At 35.7% G+C, this 18112-nt stretch overlaps 2 protein-coding genes across 2 annotated transcripts; both read left to right on the forward strand.

Annotated features, from left to right (window-relative positions):
* Positions 1–707: 707 nt before the first annotated feature.
* Positions 708–1298, forward strand: LOC133334022 (keratin-associated protein 6-2-like). Its single transcript, XM_061542325.1, has one exon. The coding sequence runs from the start codon at positions 708–710 to the stop codon at positions 1296–1298; it is 591 nt and encodes a 196-aa protein (XP_061398309.1).
* Positions 1299–5316: 4018 nt separating this feature from the next.
* LOC133334034 (keratin-associated protein 6-2-like) lies at positions 5317–5898 on the forward strand. The gene has a single exon (XM_061542336.1). The coding sequence runs from the start codon at positions 5317–5319 to the stop codon at positions 5896–5898; it is 582 nt and encodes a 193-aa protein (XP_061398320.1).
* Positions 5899–18112: the final 12214 nt, after the last annotated feature.

Below are 18112 nucleotides of genomic sequence, written 5' to 3' on the forward strand. Positions count from 1 at the left end.
TTTTTTAGGAATATAGATTTTTAAAATTTTTTTTAGGATGGTGAATGTTTTATATCTTTCGGTTTATGATACTTCGTTATTCCGCATATAATGGTAACCCCCCTCGATATTCCGCAAAACCCCCTCCCATACACCAAAGCGCCAGTAATTTAGCATTCCGGGATTTTGAAGAAAGATTTTTTAATATATATACATATATTTTTAAGGGACAAAAACAGATTGGATTTTGATATTTTTAAATAACTCAGAACAAGCGTTGCTTTTTGAAAAAACTTTCTTCAAGGACCAACAACAAGCGTGTTTTTTGAATTTGGAGAGGAATATTAGGCCAACGACTGTATTCCACAGTATGGCAGAAAATATAATTATTCGCCCGGGCAAGTTCACTAACTTATAAGCCATCATGGCACAGTGATTATGAATTAAATGTTAAAGTGCGAATTTTAATGTTTCAATATTTTATTTAACCACAAAATTAAACAACATTTGTGTATTTGTACAAACGGATGTGTTAAAGTAATTTTTAACAAATGTAGTTTGGAACAATGCTTCCTTATTGTCAACGCATATGGATAAACATTAGTTTGTACTATAAAATCATACTAATGTTCCATTAATGTCATTAGTCGTTTGAGTTCCATCATTGGAAGAACATAGCGGAATCCAAAGGAGAGATATAGATTTTAAAACTATACCTTATTTTCAAAATGAAATTCTTCGTGTGTGTTCTTTCTTTGGTTGTTGCCTTGTTGGCACCTTCACAGGCCACATTTGATGTAATTGCTAGTGTACCTTCTGCAGGAGGGTATGCTGGCGGCTATAGTGCTGGATATGGTGGAGGTTATAGTGCTGGATATGGTGGAGGCTATGGTGCTGGATATGGCGGTGGTTATGGTTACGGTGGAAATTATGGTGGTTATAGTCCCAGTTATGGCAATAACGTTAAAGTCGTCAAGGTGACCGTAGTTCCAAGTGGCTCATATGGAGTTGGATCTTATGGTGCCGGATCGTATGGTGTTGGTTCATATGGTGCTGGTTCGTATGGTGTTGGATCTTATGGTTATGGTGCTGCTGTGGCTCCTGTGACTGCTGCCGTCACCACACCGGTCGTTACTGCTGTTACTACCCCCGTCGTTACCTCAACTGTTGGCGCTGCATATGCCGGTTCATATGGTGTTGGATCTTATGGTGCTGGATCATATGGTTATGGCAGTAATATTATTCCTTCTTATGGTTATGGCGCAGGCTATGGCAACAGCTTCGGACAAGGTTATGGAGCTGCTGCTGGATGCTTTTAAATAACGAATCGATTTTTATTTTTTAACAAATATTTCTAGTTTTTTTAATTGTTGTTATGATTAACAAATTGTTAAATAATAAAAAACTAATCATAAATGTCGATAAATTCTGTTTTTGATTAAGGTCTAATCGCGTTTGAGGTATTTTTCCCACTCTAAAATTGTGTGCATTCCAAAGTGGTTGGAATACTATTGGATTCGTATGCAGGTAGCATTAAAAAATCAGTCTAATTTAATATGGTCTTGGGGGAAACCTCGGAGGAAATTACTGACTGCGTATGGTCTCAAGATTGTGGAGACGGAATTTACGCCCCTGAAAATCATTATATCTAAGAATTCTACCTAACTAAAGTTACCTCCTTAACGTCTACGGGTTGCTTTTATTGGAAATCCACGGAATTGGTGACCCTTAATCAAACAATATATAAAAGTTCTTAGTGTCTACGATCCCAGCCTGAAACCGAGGTTCATCCCTTCATAACTCCGGAATTGCGTTGCAAACTTTTTGTTACATTGACCTCCAAAGTTTATTTATGTGGATGATGTGTCTACTTTAATGTAAAACCAGTAAGGAAAGTTCAAAAGTCGGACGGGGCCAACTATATGATACCCATCACCACTTTGGGTATATACAAGAGATGCTTGTATGTACAATATCATTTAGATAGAATAGACATATCATATTTGAAGGACCATTGAAATGGAATCGGACGAAATCACCTGCGTACATAGATATTTGACAAACTTTAGTTACTTGGTACATCATTTTGATGAAATCGGATGAAAATATATATGGAAGCTATATCTAAACCTGAAACGTCTGCAAACCAATACGATATGCAATATTTCATGTAAAGCGATCAGACATAGGCTCCTCCAAAATATTGGCAATATGGTGCTCCATTTACATAAAATCGAACGAATATATATATATATATATATATATGGGAGCTATAAAATCGGACGAAGCTATTTATGGAATCTGAACCGATTCCAACAAAACTTCGCATACATCAATCTGGACCTAATTCAGTACTCTATTTTGTCTCAATCGGACCAATATTGACAGTATGGTGCTCCATTTACTTAAAATCGGACGAAACTATGTATGGGAGCTTTATCTAAATCTCAACCGATTTTCGATTTTTAATAGGGTTCGCCCTTGGGCCAAATAAGTGACATGTGCCAAATTTCATCCAAATCGGATCATAAATGTGACCTATATTTTGTTCAAAAAAATACTTGGATGGACATGCATAAATCGACTCAGAATGTGATTCTATGCATATTCTCAAAGGGATGGGTCTATCTCGATTCCTTTTGCCTGTTACAAACATATGCACAAAGACAATACCCTGTACCACAGTGTGCTAAAGTGTATAAAAATGGGTAAAAACAGGGTGAGGCAACCCAACCCAGCCTCTACCTTTGAATGATGCTGACATTTTTAGTTTTTTTTTTAATTTTCGTTTAGTTTCAATGCCAATCACGAATTTCCAAAAATTAATTTTAGCATTGTTGTACTCGCGAAGCTGAACAATTTGATATATATTTCATATGACTATCCGCGATCAGTAAGCTTTTTTTGTGGATTATTTCCGTTTCAATAAATGACCTGATACGGAGTTTGAACTTTTGCGAAAACAGTACTTTAAAAACTTTAGGGAGAAAGGGAGATGTACCCAAATTATGTCACAAATAGTCAGAGCTACCGCATCATGGTTCTTAATGGACCGGATTGAAATAGATATAGATAAATGTATTTTTAAGGTGCACACCGAAATCGGATGCGCGTTAAAAGCATATGGACTTTTCGGAAATTATAGTACATTTTAGCCGCAAAATGAAAAATATACGTGGATCGGAAGATAATCTTCAGTATTTCCTGGAAACCGCATGCGCATCAAATGATTTTGGGGGTTACGCGATTTAGACTCAATTTAAAATGAATATTTCATAATATAGTTTTATTTTAAGATTTATTCCTATTATAGAACCATTATTTCTTCGAACCAAAAACAAATAATTTTCCTCAATATCTTGTTTTGTTGCCGTTGTATTTTAAGATTTGTTTCTTATACACAAAATTGAAACCTCGATAACTTTTGCGCGCATCATCCAAAAATTTGATCGCGAACGGAGTCAGGGAATTTTTCCTTATATTTGTACCAAATATCATTGACATATTACGAAAACAAAAAATAAAAAACACAATTTTTTTTTGAAAATGGAATATTAAACCGGTGAGCGGAGCAGTATAGTCGGGCCGGGCCGACCATATGATACCCTACACAACTACCACGGAACTCTAACTTTCTGCAGCAGTCAATATCTATATTCGATTAGAGTCAATAATGCCATGTACACAATATTGAAAAAAAAAACACCTGTCCACTTCATCCCAAAATTATTATCTGATCATCAACACGTTGTCCTTGACCATAACCGGAACCTCATGGAAATTTTTAAAGCGATTAGCACTATATTTCCGCCATACAGTGTGGTAATGGGTTACGGAATACGTAAGCACCTGTAAATATTTAAGTGTAACTCTCATATCCGAGCACATACGACAATATAACTGGTATCAATTTAAAGGCCAACAACTCCTCTTGGATATACTATAAATTTCTCTGGTCTATGTCCTTCAGGAGTAAATATATATGCTATAGAATACATCTTTGGTAATTTTTTACACAAAATTATGAAGATTGGTCCATAACTGTGGCCTGTATCGTGTTTACAAATTATAATGGACAGACGGACGGACACACATTTCTAGATCGACTCAGTTAGTCGAGATATGACGATCGGTATACTTAAAGGCGGGTCCAGGACCAATATTTCCAATATTTCGCGACGTTACAAACTTTTGGGGCTGCACAAAGCTATAATACCGTGACAACAAAGTTGTGTAGGGTATAAAAATTGGCAATATTGCTTATATGTATGTGTGAACCGATGTTAATCAATCCATACACATGTAAATTCTTCAATCTATGGTAAATGTCATGTCAGTTGAGCAGAGTAAGGGAAAATATCTATACATTTTGAAGCAACCCTTTCACACGCGATTTGGTATGCTGTAGCAAAGCGCTCTGTCCAAAATTTCATCTATATCGGAATAACGTTATTTATTTGGTGCACAAGTTACATGAAATCGGGCGAAAATATATACAGGTTATATCTACATCTTCATGAAATCGGATGAAAATATATAGGAGCTAATTTTAAATCTGAAGCTAGTTAAAGGAAACTTAATACACGTCATTATAGGCTCAGATAGCAACGCTGTGGAAAATTTCATCGCAATCGAACATATTGGGTATTTTACACATAGAAGAAATCGATCGAAAATGTATGTACATATATAAAAGTTAAATCTATATCTGGCTCGATTTCAAAACTTAGCGCACGCCTTTCTTGATTCAATTAATTACGCTATGCTAAATTTCTGGTAAATAAAATAAATCAATTTTCAATTTCAATTGGTTTCGTCGTTGGTCCCATTAAATGGGCTGAGCCAAATTTCATCTCATTCGGATTATAAATCCGACCTATATTTTGATTGCAATGTAAATGACATGTATGAATTGACTCAGAAATTGATTGAATGCACATTTTTAAATCTTGTTTCCACTTATAAGTTACAAACGTACAACTTTTTAGCCATCATGGCAAATTGATTATGAATTGAAAGTTAAGGTGCGAATTTTTATGTTTCAATACTTTACTTAACTACAAAAATAAACAACAATTGCGAACTGCGTACCTACTTAATTTAACGGATGCATACAACTAAAGTTTAACTATCGTGGACAAACTGCAAACGAAACAAAAAAAATTACTTGAAACAATGATTCCTTATTGTCAAGCCATATGAAAAAGCATTAGTTTGTACTATAAAATCATCCTTATATTCCATTAATGCCATTAGTCGTTTACGTTCCATCATTGGAAGAACATAGCGGAATCCAGAGGAGAGATATAGATTTTAAACCTACACCATATTTTAAAAATGAAATTCTTCGTTTGCGTCCTTTCTTTGGTTGTTGCCTTGTTGGCACCTGCACAGGCCACATTTGATGTAATTGCTAGTGTACCTTTGGCAGGAGGGTATGCTGGCGGCTATAGCGCTGGATATGGTGGAAGTTATGGTGGAGGCTATAGTGCTGGATATGGCGGCGGAAGTTATGGTTATGGTGGCAATTATGGCGGTTATGGTCCCAGCTATGGCAATAATGTTAAAGTTGTCAAGGTGACTCTAGTTCCCAGCGGTTCATATGGAGCTGGATCTTACGGTGCCGGATCGTATGGTGTTGGTTCATATGGTGCTGGATCGTATGGTGTTGGATCTTATGGTTACGGTGCTGCTGTGGCTCCTGCAACTACTGCCGTTACCACACCGGTCGTTACTGCCGTTACTACCCCCGTAGTAACCTCAACTGTTGGTGCTGCATATACCGGTGCCGGTTCATATGGTGTTGGATCTTATGGTGCTGGATCATATGGTTATGGCAGTAATATTATTCCTTCTTACGGTTATGTCTATGGCAACAGCTTCGGACAGGGTTATGGAGCAGCTGCGGGATGCCTTTAAATCACGTATCTTTTAAATAACGATCTTGTAACGAATATTTCGAATCACCATATTGTTATTATTGCTAACAAATTATTGAATAATAAAAAAATAATAATAAATGTCGAACATTATGTTTTTGATTGTGGTCAGATCGCGTTTGAAGACTCTTACCTTCCAAAAATTGTATATAATGACAATTTTAATAAGTATTCAGAACGGTATTTTTGATTTCCGAAATGGGTTATATCAAACTGTCTACGGAGAATAGATCTGAACGATATTGTATATATCCGCAATTCGCATTAACATTAATCGGCTATCTGGAGTCCACAAGTTGTGGTTATTGGAAATCCACGGAATTGGCGCCAGCGACATGTTTTAGGTCACTTCACAACTAAAGTAACTTTTCTAACGTCCACTGGTTGCGGATCATGATATTATAATTCACAGAATTGGCGCCTCTATTCTCTATTACTCCCAATTATAAAAACCTTTCTAAAGTCCTCATGTTGCAGATAGTTAGAGTTAAATAATAAGCCATAGACGGTCGACAGGCCGTGTATGATCCCAACGGATTGTTTATTATCCCAACATTGTCGTGGAGGAGCCCTTCAACACAGAACGAGGATTCAGACAAGGTGACAGTTTGTCGTGTGATCTTTTTAACATCCTACTGGAAAAGGTCATACGAGACGCAAAGGTGAACAGAAATGGCACTCTGTACACCAAACAACACATGTTACTCGCCTACGCCGATGACATCGATATAATGGGTCGAACATTGCGAGCGGTAACAGCCACCTTTGAACAAATTGAAAAGGAGTCTGCCAAAGTGGGTCTGGCAGTAAACGGCGAGAAGACCAAGCTGATGGCATCAACGCGCAAGACGTCCAGTAGACTCGGACCAACTGTGGAACTTGAGAACTAGAGCTTCGAGGTAGTTAAAGACTTTATATACCTTGGTACCGCCATAAATAAAACGAATGACATCAATTTTGAAATTCGGAGACGGATTGTGATGACCAACAGATGCTACTATGGTCTAAGTAAGCAGTTTAGAAACAAGGCCACCTCCCGCCAGACCAAACTCACACTTTACAAGACGCTGATACTACTCGTGCTATTATATGGATCAGAAGCATGAGTACTTGCGCAAGCAGGTGAGGTACACAGAAAAAAAAAATTGTAACCATTTGATAAAAAAATTCAAAAATCCAATTAAAATTTGATTGATTTTTTGCCGATAAAAATAATGTTCATATTTACAATCGCCGATAAAAAAATTGTAATCCCATTCGAAAATATTTTGATAAAGCAATTCTCATATATACTAAAAATTTTGTTGAATTTTATTTTGTTAATCGATAAAATATTTTTCATATTGACAATCTTGTTTATCAAATTATTATTATTATTTCAAATTAAATTTCTTGTAGTACGATACAAAACCTCTCTCTCCCACAAAAATACCTCCAAATTTTCAGTATTTTAACGGCTTTAAACTAAATGTATAGCTCTATACCGAATAAAAACATATATTTGTTATCTATATTTTACAATCTATTCAACAAAGTACTTTGTAATAACGTAATAAAAAATAATATGGCATATTACAAAAAAAATTATTAAAAATTGTCCAACAAATTTAATAATTTTTTTGGTCAAACTCGTTTGTTGATGGTTTTTTTTTGTGAATTGTTGGTATTTGATAAACATTTCCGACTACGTTTGAAATATGTTATCGACATCTTTTTGTCGAACGCTGATGAAGCTTTTAATCAAAAATTTCGGGGTGGCTTTTTTTTCTGTGTAGCTCTTGGGGTGTTTGAGAGAAAGATCTACGGGCCGATCTGCGTCGACGGTGAATATCGGCGTCGAATGAACCACGAGCTTTACAATTTATACGCGGACATCGACATAGTCAGTCGTATTGAGCTGCAGCGACTACGGTGGCTAGGCCATTTTGTGTGGATGAATGAAAATGACTTTTTATGGAACAACCGTTCTGTAACAAGCCAGCTAAAAAATGAAAAAATGTCGTGGAGGAATTGGCGTCTTGTATAAGTTATAAGGTCACATTGCAACAAATATAATCTCCCTGACGCTTGAATGTTAGACGACATCGTTCTCATGAGTGTTTATTTCCTAATGTCCAACCTCTGTCCCTCTTCTTAATTTAAGAGACCCGCATTCCTCAACTAAGACCTGCAAGGAAAGTTTAACATTTGGACTAGCGCGACTATATGATAACCTTCACAACACACAATAGATGCTCCTAAGAATCCTGGTGTAACCTACTGAAATAAATATACCGATTTAAAACCAGCACAAGAAATATATTACTACTAATTTTGATTGAATGTGTCGACAATATCCTGCCGATAGAAAAAACATCTCATCTTTGGAGAGCCATTGGCATGAAATCGGACGAAATGAAATATCTGATCTATATACATATATGAATCGATGTTAATCAATGTGTACACATAACAATTGTTCAATCTATGGAAAATGTCATGACCGTTCGGCACACTAAGGGTTCTTGGCTTACTATTTCTATGAAATTGAACAAAACTATGTGTGAAGATCTGTCCAAAATTTCATCCCAATAGGAGCAACGTTGGTTATTTGGTGCACAAGTTACATGAAATCGGATAAAAATTTATACAGGTTATATCTATATCTTCATAAAATCGGATCAAAATATATAGAGGGTCATTTTAAACCTGAACCGATTTAAAGGAAACTTAATACACATCATTATGGGCTCAGATTAATGCACCATTTAGAGGAAATCGGTCGAATATATATGTATATATAAGTTAAATGTATATCAGGCTCGTTTTTAACTAAACTTAGCACACGCCTTCAATACGTGTAACTCAAAAACCATAAAATTAAAAAAAGCCAGTATGGAAAGTAGCCCAGTAGAAAATACTCTCTTGCGTGACAATTTCGTTAACGAATCGTTGACGAAATTTATGGAATTGCCATTCATGACTAAACACATGATATGTCGTCGAAAATGTCGTTCTTCTCGAAATATGAAAACAAAACAAAAATAGTCTGAATCGAGTGTACTATGAAATATTGACAGAAACAAATAGAAAATTCTTTCTGAAAATAAATATATATAAGAAATTTGAGATAAAGAAGACGTGCTATCTTTGTTAAAGTAGGTAAGTTTAAAAGAATATATAACTATTTGTATCATTATTTAAATGCATTGTTTTACTCTTAGCATGGGGAAAATAAATGTCAATTGCTGAAGTATTGTAAGTAATATCCGAAAGATGTTTCATATTCCAATGCATTTTAATTTTGTTGTTTCTTTACAGATGCTGTTAAAATGGAGATAATCATTACGCCAACTTCTCAGGCAATGTGGTTATTTATCTTACACAATATATTGTGTAAATATAAGGTATGTTTTTGTAATATAATAAATTTCATGCTATAAAAAATATACATGAAAAATATGTATGTATATACATTTTTATTTGAATTTTAAATGGAGTATGTGAGTATTATCGACGACAATATTGGTGACAATTGGTATACAGTCATCAACTAATGTGGAAGTGAATCTGTCGTTAACGAAAAGTAGGGAGATTAGTCCCCGAAGTTGTCGTCAACGACGACTTCGCTTACCCTGTCGCCCAAGTTGTCGTGCATAAATACTGCGACACTTGTGTGAAAATTTCGTCAACGATTTCACATTGTTGTCTGCAAAGTGTCTTCAAGGAATTGCCATTGTCTTACACGATATATGACTTTTCCATCTCTATCCGTTCAGCCAAATTTAAATTTTATCAAATTTAGTACAAATCCTACACTTCTGTCAGTAATTTTAATTCAAAATTTTAGGATTGCCGCTCAGTCCGTTTTCACAAACCAAAATGTACCATATTTAGTACCATCTAGTGTTTTAGTAACTTTAAGTACGAAATTCCTTAATCCATACCTTAATCCTGTAATTATACCCTTCACCACACTGTGGTACAGGGTATTATGTCTTTGTGCATATGTTTGTAACAGGCAAAAATAATCGAGTTAGACCCATGGTTCCTTTTGAGAATATGCATAGAATCACTTTCTGAGTCGATTTATGCATGTCCGTCTGTCCGTCCGTCCGTCCGTCCGTCCGTCCGTCCGTCTGTCCATGTAAAATTGTAAACAAAGTACAGGTCGCATTTATGATCCGAATTGGATGAAATTTGGCATAGGTCACTTATTCGGCCCAAGGACGAACCCTATTGAAATTGGGAAAAATCGGTTCAGATTTAGATATAGCTCCCATATATATATTTAACCGATTTAATGTGAACGGTCCCTATATATCTTTCGATTTGCACGAAATTTGGTACAGCCTAATCATTTAGGTCTAGAATGATGTCTGCCAAGTTTCGTGAAAATCGGTCCAGATTTAGATATAGCTCCCATATATAGTTTCGTCCGATTTCATGTAAATGGTGCACCAAAGTCCCTATATATGATTCGATTTGCACGAAATTCGGTACAGCGTAATGAATTAGGCCTATAATGATGTGTGCTGAGTTTCAAGAAAATCGGTTCAGATTTAGATATAGCTCCCACATATAGTTTCGTCCGATTTAATGTAAATGGTGCACCGAAGTCCCTATATATCTTTCGATTTGAACGAAATTTTGCACAGCGTACTGAATTAGGTCTAGAATGATGTGTGTTAAGTTTCTCGAAAATCGGTTCAGATTTAGATATAGCTCCCATATATAGTTTCGTCCGATTTCATGTAATGGTGCCCCAAAGTCCCTATATATATTTTCATTTGCACCAAATTTGGCATAACGTACTGAATTGGGCCTAGAGTGATGTCTGCCAAGTTTCGAGAAAATCGGTCCAGATTTCTGTATAGCTCGCACATATAGAGCTCACATATTTTAAGTAATTGACGCACTAAGACACCAATAGGAGCAAAACGTTCTGAAATTAGTATAACCTAACCTATGACAAGTTTGCTTGAAATCGCTTAATATTTGGATGGAGCTTCCATATATATTTTCGCATCAAACTCCTCATGTTAGTCAGATTCACATCAAATTTTGCACAACGTACAAAATTGAGCATAGAATTACGTAGTTGCGTTTTCAAGAAGTACAGACATAGCCCAACGTATGACCTATTTATATTTGTTTGAAGACGATTTACATACTTTGTCGATATATCTAGGTAGAATCACATTAAGATAAATATCACATATATTATTTCATCCAATTTCATGTTAATAGTCCTGTTTAATATACCCATAGTGGTGAAGGGTATCATATAGTCGGCCCCGTCCGACTTTACTACTTTCCTTACTGGTTTTAATACCAAATTTAGGTTTTCCATGTCTATCCTTTCACTCAAATCGAAACCATTTACAGTAGTTTTCGTTTATAGTCCACAACTATAGTTGCACAACTTTTGTGGACTATAAGCGAATTTGGACTATATCCGAATTTCGTTTTAAGTCCATTACTGGATTATAACTGAATCGTGATATAATACACGTCATGGACTATACACAAAACATGTACTTTTCTAAATAAAATTTAAGTTTATTAAAACAAATTCATATATTTAAAATAAATAAATTGTTTAAACAATAACCACTGCATTCTGGCCACGCATTTCATTAAACCATATAAGAAGCGCCTTTTCAATATCAGGGTGATCACCTTTTCTTTGACGCAATGTTTTTAGATTGCACGAATTGGAAGCTTTTTTAATTTTTGAACTATTTTTGATTATTTTATAAACTGTTGATTTATTTACTCTATACTTGGCACTCAGTTGTCCACATTTCATATTATTTTCTTCATAGTCTTTCAATAATTTTAATTTTTTCTCCACACTCAATGTAACGCGCGTATCCATTTTCACAACTTCTATGAATCTAGCAATTTTTGACATTTATAAATGTTGCCAGACATCCAAATGCCATTCAAGTTCAAAAAACTGGGTGGCCTATATGAAAATTTCAAAAAACAGGTGCCAGAAATCCAAATGTCATTCAAGTTCAAAAAACAGGGTGGCTTATATGAAAATTTTTCTATGCAATATTAGTTTTGCATGCACAGAAAATGTGGCCTATAAACGAAAATGGACTATAGGCGAAGTGGACTATAGAACAAATAATTTGTATGAATTTGGAAGAAAAATGTCAGTAAATAGTACTTTTTTCGCTTATATCCGTTTTTGGCCTTTAAGCGAAATGGACTATAAGCGAAAACTACTGTAGTTCTGTTCGTTCTTAACTACCTCAATCGTGTTCTCTAAGAGTAAACTAATTGAAATTTCAGTTTTCCATTTCTATCCGGTTTCCATTCCTATTAAATCGAAATTGTACCAAGTTTAGTACCTTTTGGTACACATACATTCCAACAGTATTTGTAAACCCAAATTGCAGAATTCCAGCCCAATCTGTTCACACAAAAACAAACGATAAAATATTTAGTACCATTTAGAACGTTTTGTTCCCATGAGTACGAATTTCCTAAACCAAATCAATCCTACACTCCAACAGTAATTTTAATTCCAAAATTCTGAACAACTTGATTTTGTGCAAACGGATAGGCTGGTCATCCGTTTGCACAAAATCAAGTTGTACCATGTACCATTTAGCACACATAAGTACTTTACTTTCATATCTCAATTCTACACTTCAACAATAACTATTATCCAAATTTTAGGTTTCCAGATCTCTCCGTTCACTCAAACCCAAATTGTACCAAATCTAATTCCATTTAGTACTATTCGTACACATAAATATGAATTCCCAAAGCTGTCTTTATAGTACAATCCTCAACAGTAATTTTAATTCCAAATTTCAAGTTTTCAGCTCTATCCGTTCAACCAAATCCAAATTGTACTAAATTTAGTACTTTCCTAAACTCATCAATCCTACAATCCAACTTTCATTTTAATTCCCAATTTCAAGACTCCAGCTCTATTTGTTCACCTAAATCCAACTTGAACCAAATTTTGTACTTTTAGTCCTCTACTCCAAAACTAATCCTAATTCCTCTTTTCAGGACTTAAAGGTTATATACGGCATTCTCGAATTAATTTATTACCGAGCAATGACCCTTAAACCGGGGTCAATGACCTTTAATCCGGATTAAGCCTTAATCCCCTATATGACCCTTAATCCGGGGTTAATAACCCTTAACCCCCTCAGTGACCCTTAATCCGGATTAAGCCTTAATCCCACTCAATGACCTTTAATCCGGGGTCAATGACCCTTAATCCGGATTAAGCCTTAATCCCCTCAATAACCATCAATCCCCTAAATGACCTTAATCCGGGGTCAATTACCCTTCATCCGGATTAAGCCTTAATCCCCTCAGTCACCCTTAATCCGGGGTCAATGACCCTTAATCCCCTCAGTGTCCCTTAATCCGTGGTCAATTACCCTTAATCCGGATTAAGCCTTAATCCCCTCAGTCACCATTAATCCGGGGTCAATGACTTTTAATCCGGGGTCAATGGCCCTTATTCCCCTCAGTGACCCTTAATCCCCTCAATGACCCTTAATCCGGGGTTAATAACCCTTAATCCCCTCAGTGACCCTTAATCCGGATTAAGCCTTAATCCCACTCAATGGCCTTTAATCCGGGGTCAATGACCCTTAATCCGGATTAAGCCTTAAACCCCTCAATAACCATTAATCCCCTAAATGATCTTAATCCGGGGTCAATTACCCTTAATCCGGATTAAGCCTTAATCCCCTCAGTCACCCTTAATCCGGGGTCAATGACTTTTAATCCGGGGTCAATGACCCTTATTCCCCTCAGTGACCCTTAATCCCCTCAATGACCCTTAATCCGGGGTCAACGACCTTTAATCCGGATTAAGCCTTAATCCCCTCAGTGACCCTTAATGCGGGGTCAATGACCTGTTATCCGGATTAAGCCTTAATCCCATCAGTGACCCTTATTCCGGGGTCAATGACCTTTAATCCGGGGTCAATGACCCTTAATCCCCTTAGTGACCCTTAATCCGGGGTCAATGACCCTTAATCCCCTTAGTGACCCTTAATCCGGATTAAGCCTTAATGCCCTCAATGACCTTAATCCGGGGTCAATGACCTTTAATCCGGGGTCAATGACCCCTAATCCGGATTAAGGGTCACTAAGGGGATTAAGGTCATTGACCCCGGATTAAGGGTCACTGAGGCGATTAAGGATTAAAGGTCATTGACCCCGGATTAAGGGTCACTGAGGGGATTAAGGCTTAATCCGGATTAAAAGTCATTGAACCCGGATTAAGGGTCATTAAGGGGATTAAGGGTCACTGAGAAATTACGGCTGAATTCGGCTTAAGGGTCACTAAGGGGATTATGGGTCATTGACCCCGTATTAAAGGTCATTGGCCCCGGATTTAGGGTCACTGAGGGGATTAAGGTTTAATCCGGATTAAAGGTCATTGACCCCGGATTAAGGGTCACTGAGGGGATTAAGGTTTAATCCGGATTAAAGGTCATTGACCCCGGATTAAGGGTCACGGAGGGGATTAAGGCTTAATCCGGATTAAGGGTCACTGAGGGTATTAAGGGTCATTGAGGGGATTAAGGGTCTTTGACCCCGGATTAAGGGTCACTGAGGAGATATAAGCTTAATCCGGATTAAGGGTCATTGACCCCGGATTAAGGTCATTGAGGAGATTAAGGCTTAAGCGAAATTAAGGGTCACTGAGGGGATTAAGGGTTATTAACCCCGGATTAAAAGTCATTGACTCAGGATTAAGGGCCATTGAGGGATTAAGACTTAATCCGGATTAAACGTCATAGACCCCAGATTAAGGGCCATTGCTTGTTAATAAATTAAATCGAGAATACCTTATATAACCTTAATATATAAAGGAGCTTAGTGGTAAGCGAGTGAGTGACTGTAAGATCATCGCCCAGACGAAACGGCTGAAGCTAGAAGCATGAAATTTTGAGTACTTATGTGTATGATAAGTACTAAATTTGGTAATATTTACATTTATTTAAGCGTATAGAGATGGAGTCCTGAAAATATGAATTAGGATTACTTTTGGAGTAGAGGACTAAAAGTACAAAATTTGATACAAGTTGGATTTAGGTGTACAGATAGAACTGGAGTCTTGAAATTGGGAATTAAAATGACTGTTGAAGTGTAGGATTGAGGAGTTCAGGAAATTCGTACTTATGGATACGAAACTACTAAATGTTAATAAATTTAGTACAATTTGGATTTTGGGTGAACGGATAGAGCTGAAAACCTGAAATTAGGAATTAAAATCACTGTTGAGGATTGAGCTATTGGGACAGACCAAGTAGAAAATACTCTCGTGCGTGACAATTTCATTGACGAAACGTTGACGAAATTTATGGAATTGTCATTCATGAGTAAACACATGATATGTCGTCGAAAATGTCGTTCTTCTCGAAATATGAAAACAAAACAAAAATAGTCTGAATCGAGTGTACTATGAAATATTCGGGTATGTTCTGGAACTCACGGTGTGTTCTTTTCACTTTACACATACACTTCACCTCAGAAGCTACCTCCTGTTCTGCTTCTCACGTGAATTTAAACTTTGAACTGCGACAAAAATAAACGTCGACATGGTACTTTGCAGAAATAGTGTTGCCATACAATATAAACTGTATTCGTTTTTAACATTGTTTCTATAATTTTTTAGTAATTTCGTTAATTCTAACGACAATTTTATTATTATTTTTTAATATTTTATTATTCGCAACATAAAATATATGTATGAAACCTCTGTAAAATCATTAATTTGTTGATTGATTTAAGGGGAACATTTGGTAACCCTATCTTCTTCGGCCTTACTTCAAATCAGCTGTTTGTGTCAAGCAAGAAATTCAGTTGAAGAAAATTCAAGACAAACCTTAGTATCTATTTAAAATTTGTTTTTAATGGTGTTCCATGTCCTATTTGTGATTTTAAACAAATTATACGCAATAATAACATATCATCATGTGCGTTTTTTATTTCAAAAAAGATTTTCTTTTATATGAAAAAACATGAATACACCCGACTCTCACTATGGAAATGTAAGTGTAAAGAATACACCTCAAATGGGTGTAAAGTGTGTTACAGAACACCTCGGCGTGTGTTCGATACACTTCTGCCATTGAAGTGAATGCCAGAACATGCCCGATTGACAGAAACGAAGAGAAAAATGTTTCTGAAAAAATATAAAGATATTTAGGTTAAATTTAAATATATAAGAATTAAGAATCGCGGTTAAAATAGGTAAGCTTATGTGAATATATAATTATTTGTATCATTTCTTAAATGCTTTCTTTCGGGTATGTTCTGGAACTCACGGTGTGTTCTTTTCACTTTACACATACACTTCACCTCAGAAGCTACCTCCTGTTCTGCTTCTCACGTGAATTGAAATTTTGAACTGCGACAAAAATAAACGTCGACATGGTACTTTGCAGAAATAGTGTTGCCATACAATATAAACTGTATTCGTTTTTAACATTGTTTCTGTAATTTTTTAGTAATTTCGTTAATTCTAACGACAATTTTATTATTATTTTTTTAATATTTTATTATTCGCAACATAAAATATATGTATGAAACCTCTGTAATATCATTAATTTGTTGATTGATTTAAGGGGAACATTTGGTAACCCTATCTTCTTCGGCCTTACTTCAAATCAGCTGTTTGTGTCAAGCAAGAAATTCAGTTGAAGAAAATTCAAGACAAACCTTAGTATCTATTTAAAATTTGTTTTTAATGGTGTTTCATGTCCTTTTTGTGATTTTAAACAAATTATACGCAATAATAACATATCGATCTATCATCATGTGCGTTTTTTATTTCAAAAAAGATTTTGTTTTATATGAAAAAACATGAATACACCCGACTCTCACTATGGAAATGTAAGTGTAAAGAATACACCTCAAATGGGTGTAAAGTGTGTTACAGAACACCTCGGCGTGTGTTCAATACACTTCTGGCGTTGAAGTGAATGCCAGAACATGCCCGTTTTACTCTTAGGATGGGGCAAATAAATGACAATTGGTGAAATATTGTAAGTAATATCTGAAAGATGTTTCATATTTTAAAGCGTTTTAATGTAGTTGTTTCTTTACAGATGATGTTAAAATGGAGAAAATCATCGCGACAACTTATCATGCAATGTATTTATTTATATTATTATAAACGTAAATGCAATGTATAATTCTTGTTATATAATAAATTGCATGCTACAAAAATATAAATTGAAAATGTATACATATGTATGTATGTATATTTTTATTTGCATTTTTAATGGGGTATGATTGATGACAATGGGTATACAGTCATCAACGAATGTGTAAACGACAGGAAGTGAATCTGTCGTTAACGAAAAGTGGGGAGATTAGTCGCCGAAGTTGTCGTCAACGACAACTTCGCTTACCCTGTCGCCCAAGTTGTCGTGCATGAATACTGCGACACTTGTGTGAAAATTTCGTCAACGATTTCACATTGTTGTCTGCAAAGTGTCTTCAAGGAATTGCCATTGTCTTACACGATTCGTTAATGTTGTCTGCAAGACACTTTCTACTGGGAGTAAAACCTATACCCTACTTCACCTTCACCAATTTGGGTAGTAGTCTCCTAGTCTCCTAACAGACGTCGCCTTTTCGAAAGAACATTGACATGAAATTGAACGGAATATATATATTTACCTTAAATCGGAAAAAATATATATGGGAGCTATATCTAAATCTGAACCGATATTCACGAAACTTAACACACCTCATTCTAGACTTAATTCAGTGCGCTATACTAAATTTCGTGCATATCGAAGATATATAGGGACTTTGGTTAACAATTTACATTAAATCGGACGAAAATATATATGGGAGTTATATGTAAATCTGAATCCAAGAAGCTTAGCACATATCATTTTGGACATAATTAATTACGCTATGCCAAATTTCGTGCATATCGAAATATATAGGGATATATATATTTACATTAAATCGGACGAAAATATATATGGGAGCTATATCTAAATCTGAACCGATATTCACGAAACTTAACACACCTCATTCTAGACTTAATTCAGTGCGCTATACTAAATTTCGTGCATATCGAAGATATATAGGGACTTCGGTTAACAATTTACATTAAATCGGACGAAAATATATATGGGAGTTATATGTAAATCTGAATCCAAGAAGCTTAGCACATATCATTTTGGACTTAATTAAGT

This window comes from Musca vetustissima, unplaced genomic scaffold (genome assembly GCF_032173495.1).
Source record: "Musca vetustissima isolate MV318-11 ecotype Yass unplaced genomic scaffold, APGP_CSIRO_Mvet_v1 utg5179, whole genome shotgun sequence".
In the NCBI taxonomy this organism is placed as follows: domain Eukaryota; kingdom Metazoa; phylum Arthropoda; class Insecta; order Diptera; family Muscidae; genus Musca; species Musca vetustissima.

Excerpts from the sequence above, each read along its gene's own strand:
- LOC133334022 (XM_061542325.1), top strand. The coding sequence starts at position 708 with ATGAAATTCTTCGTGTGTGTTCTTTCTTTGGTTGTTGCCTTGTTGGCA.
- LOC133334034 (XM_061542336.1), top strand. The coding sequence starts at position 5,317 with ATGAAATTCTTCGTTTGCGTCCTTTCTTTGGTTGTTGCCTTGTTGGCA.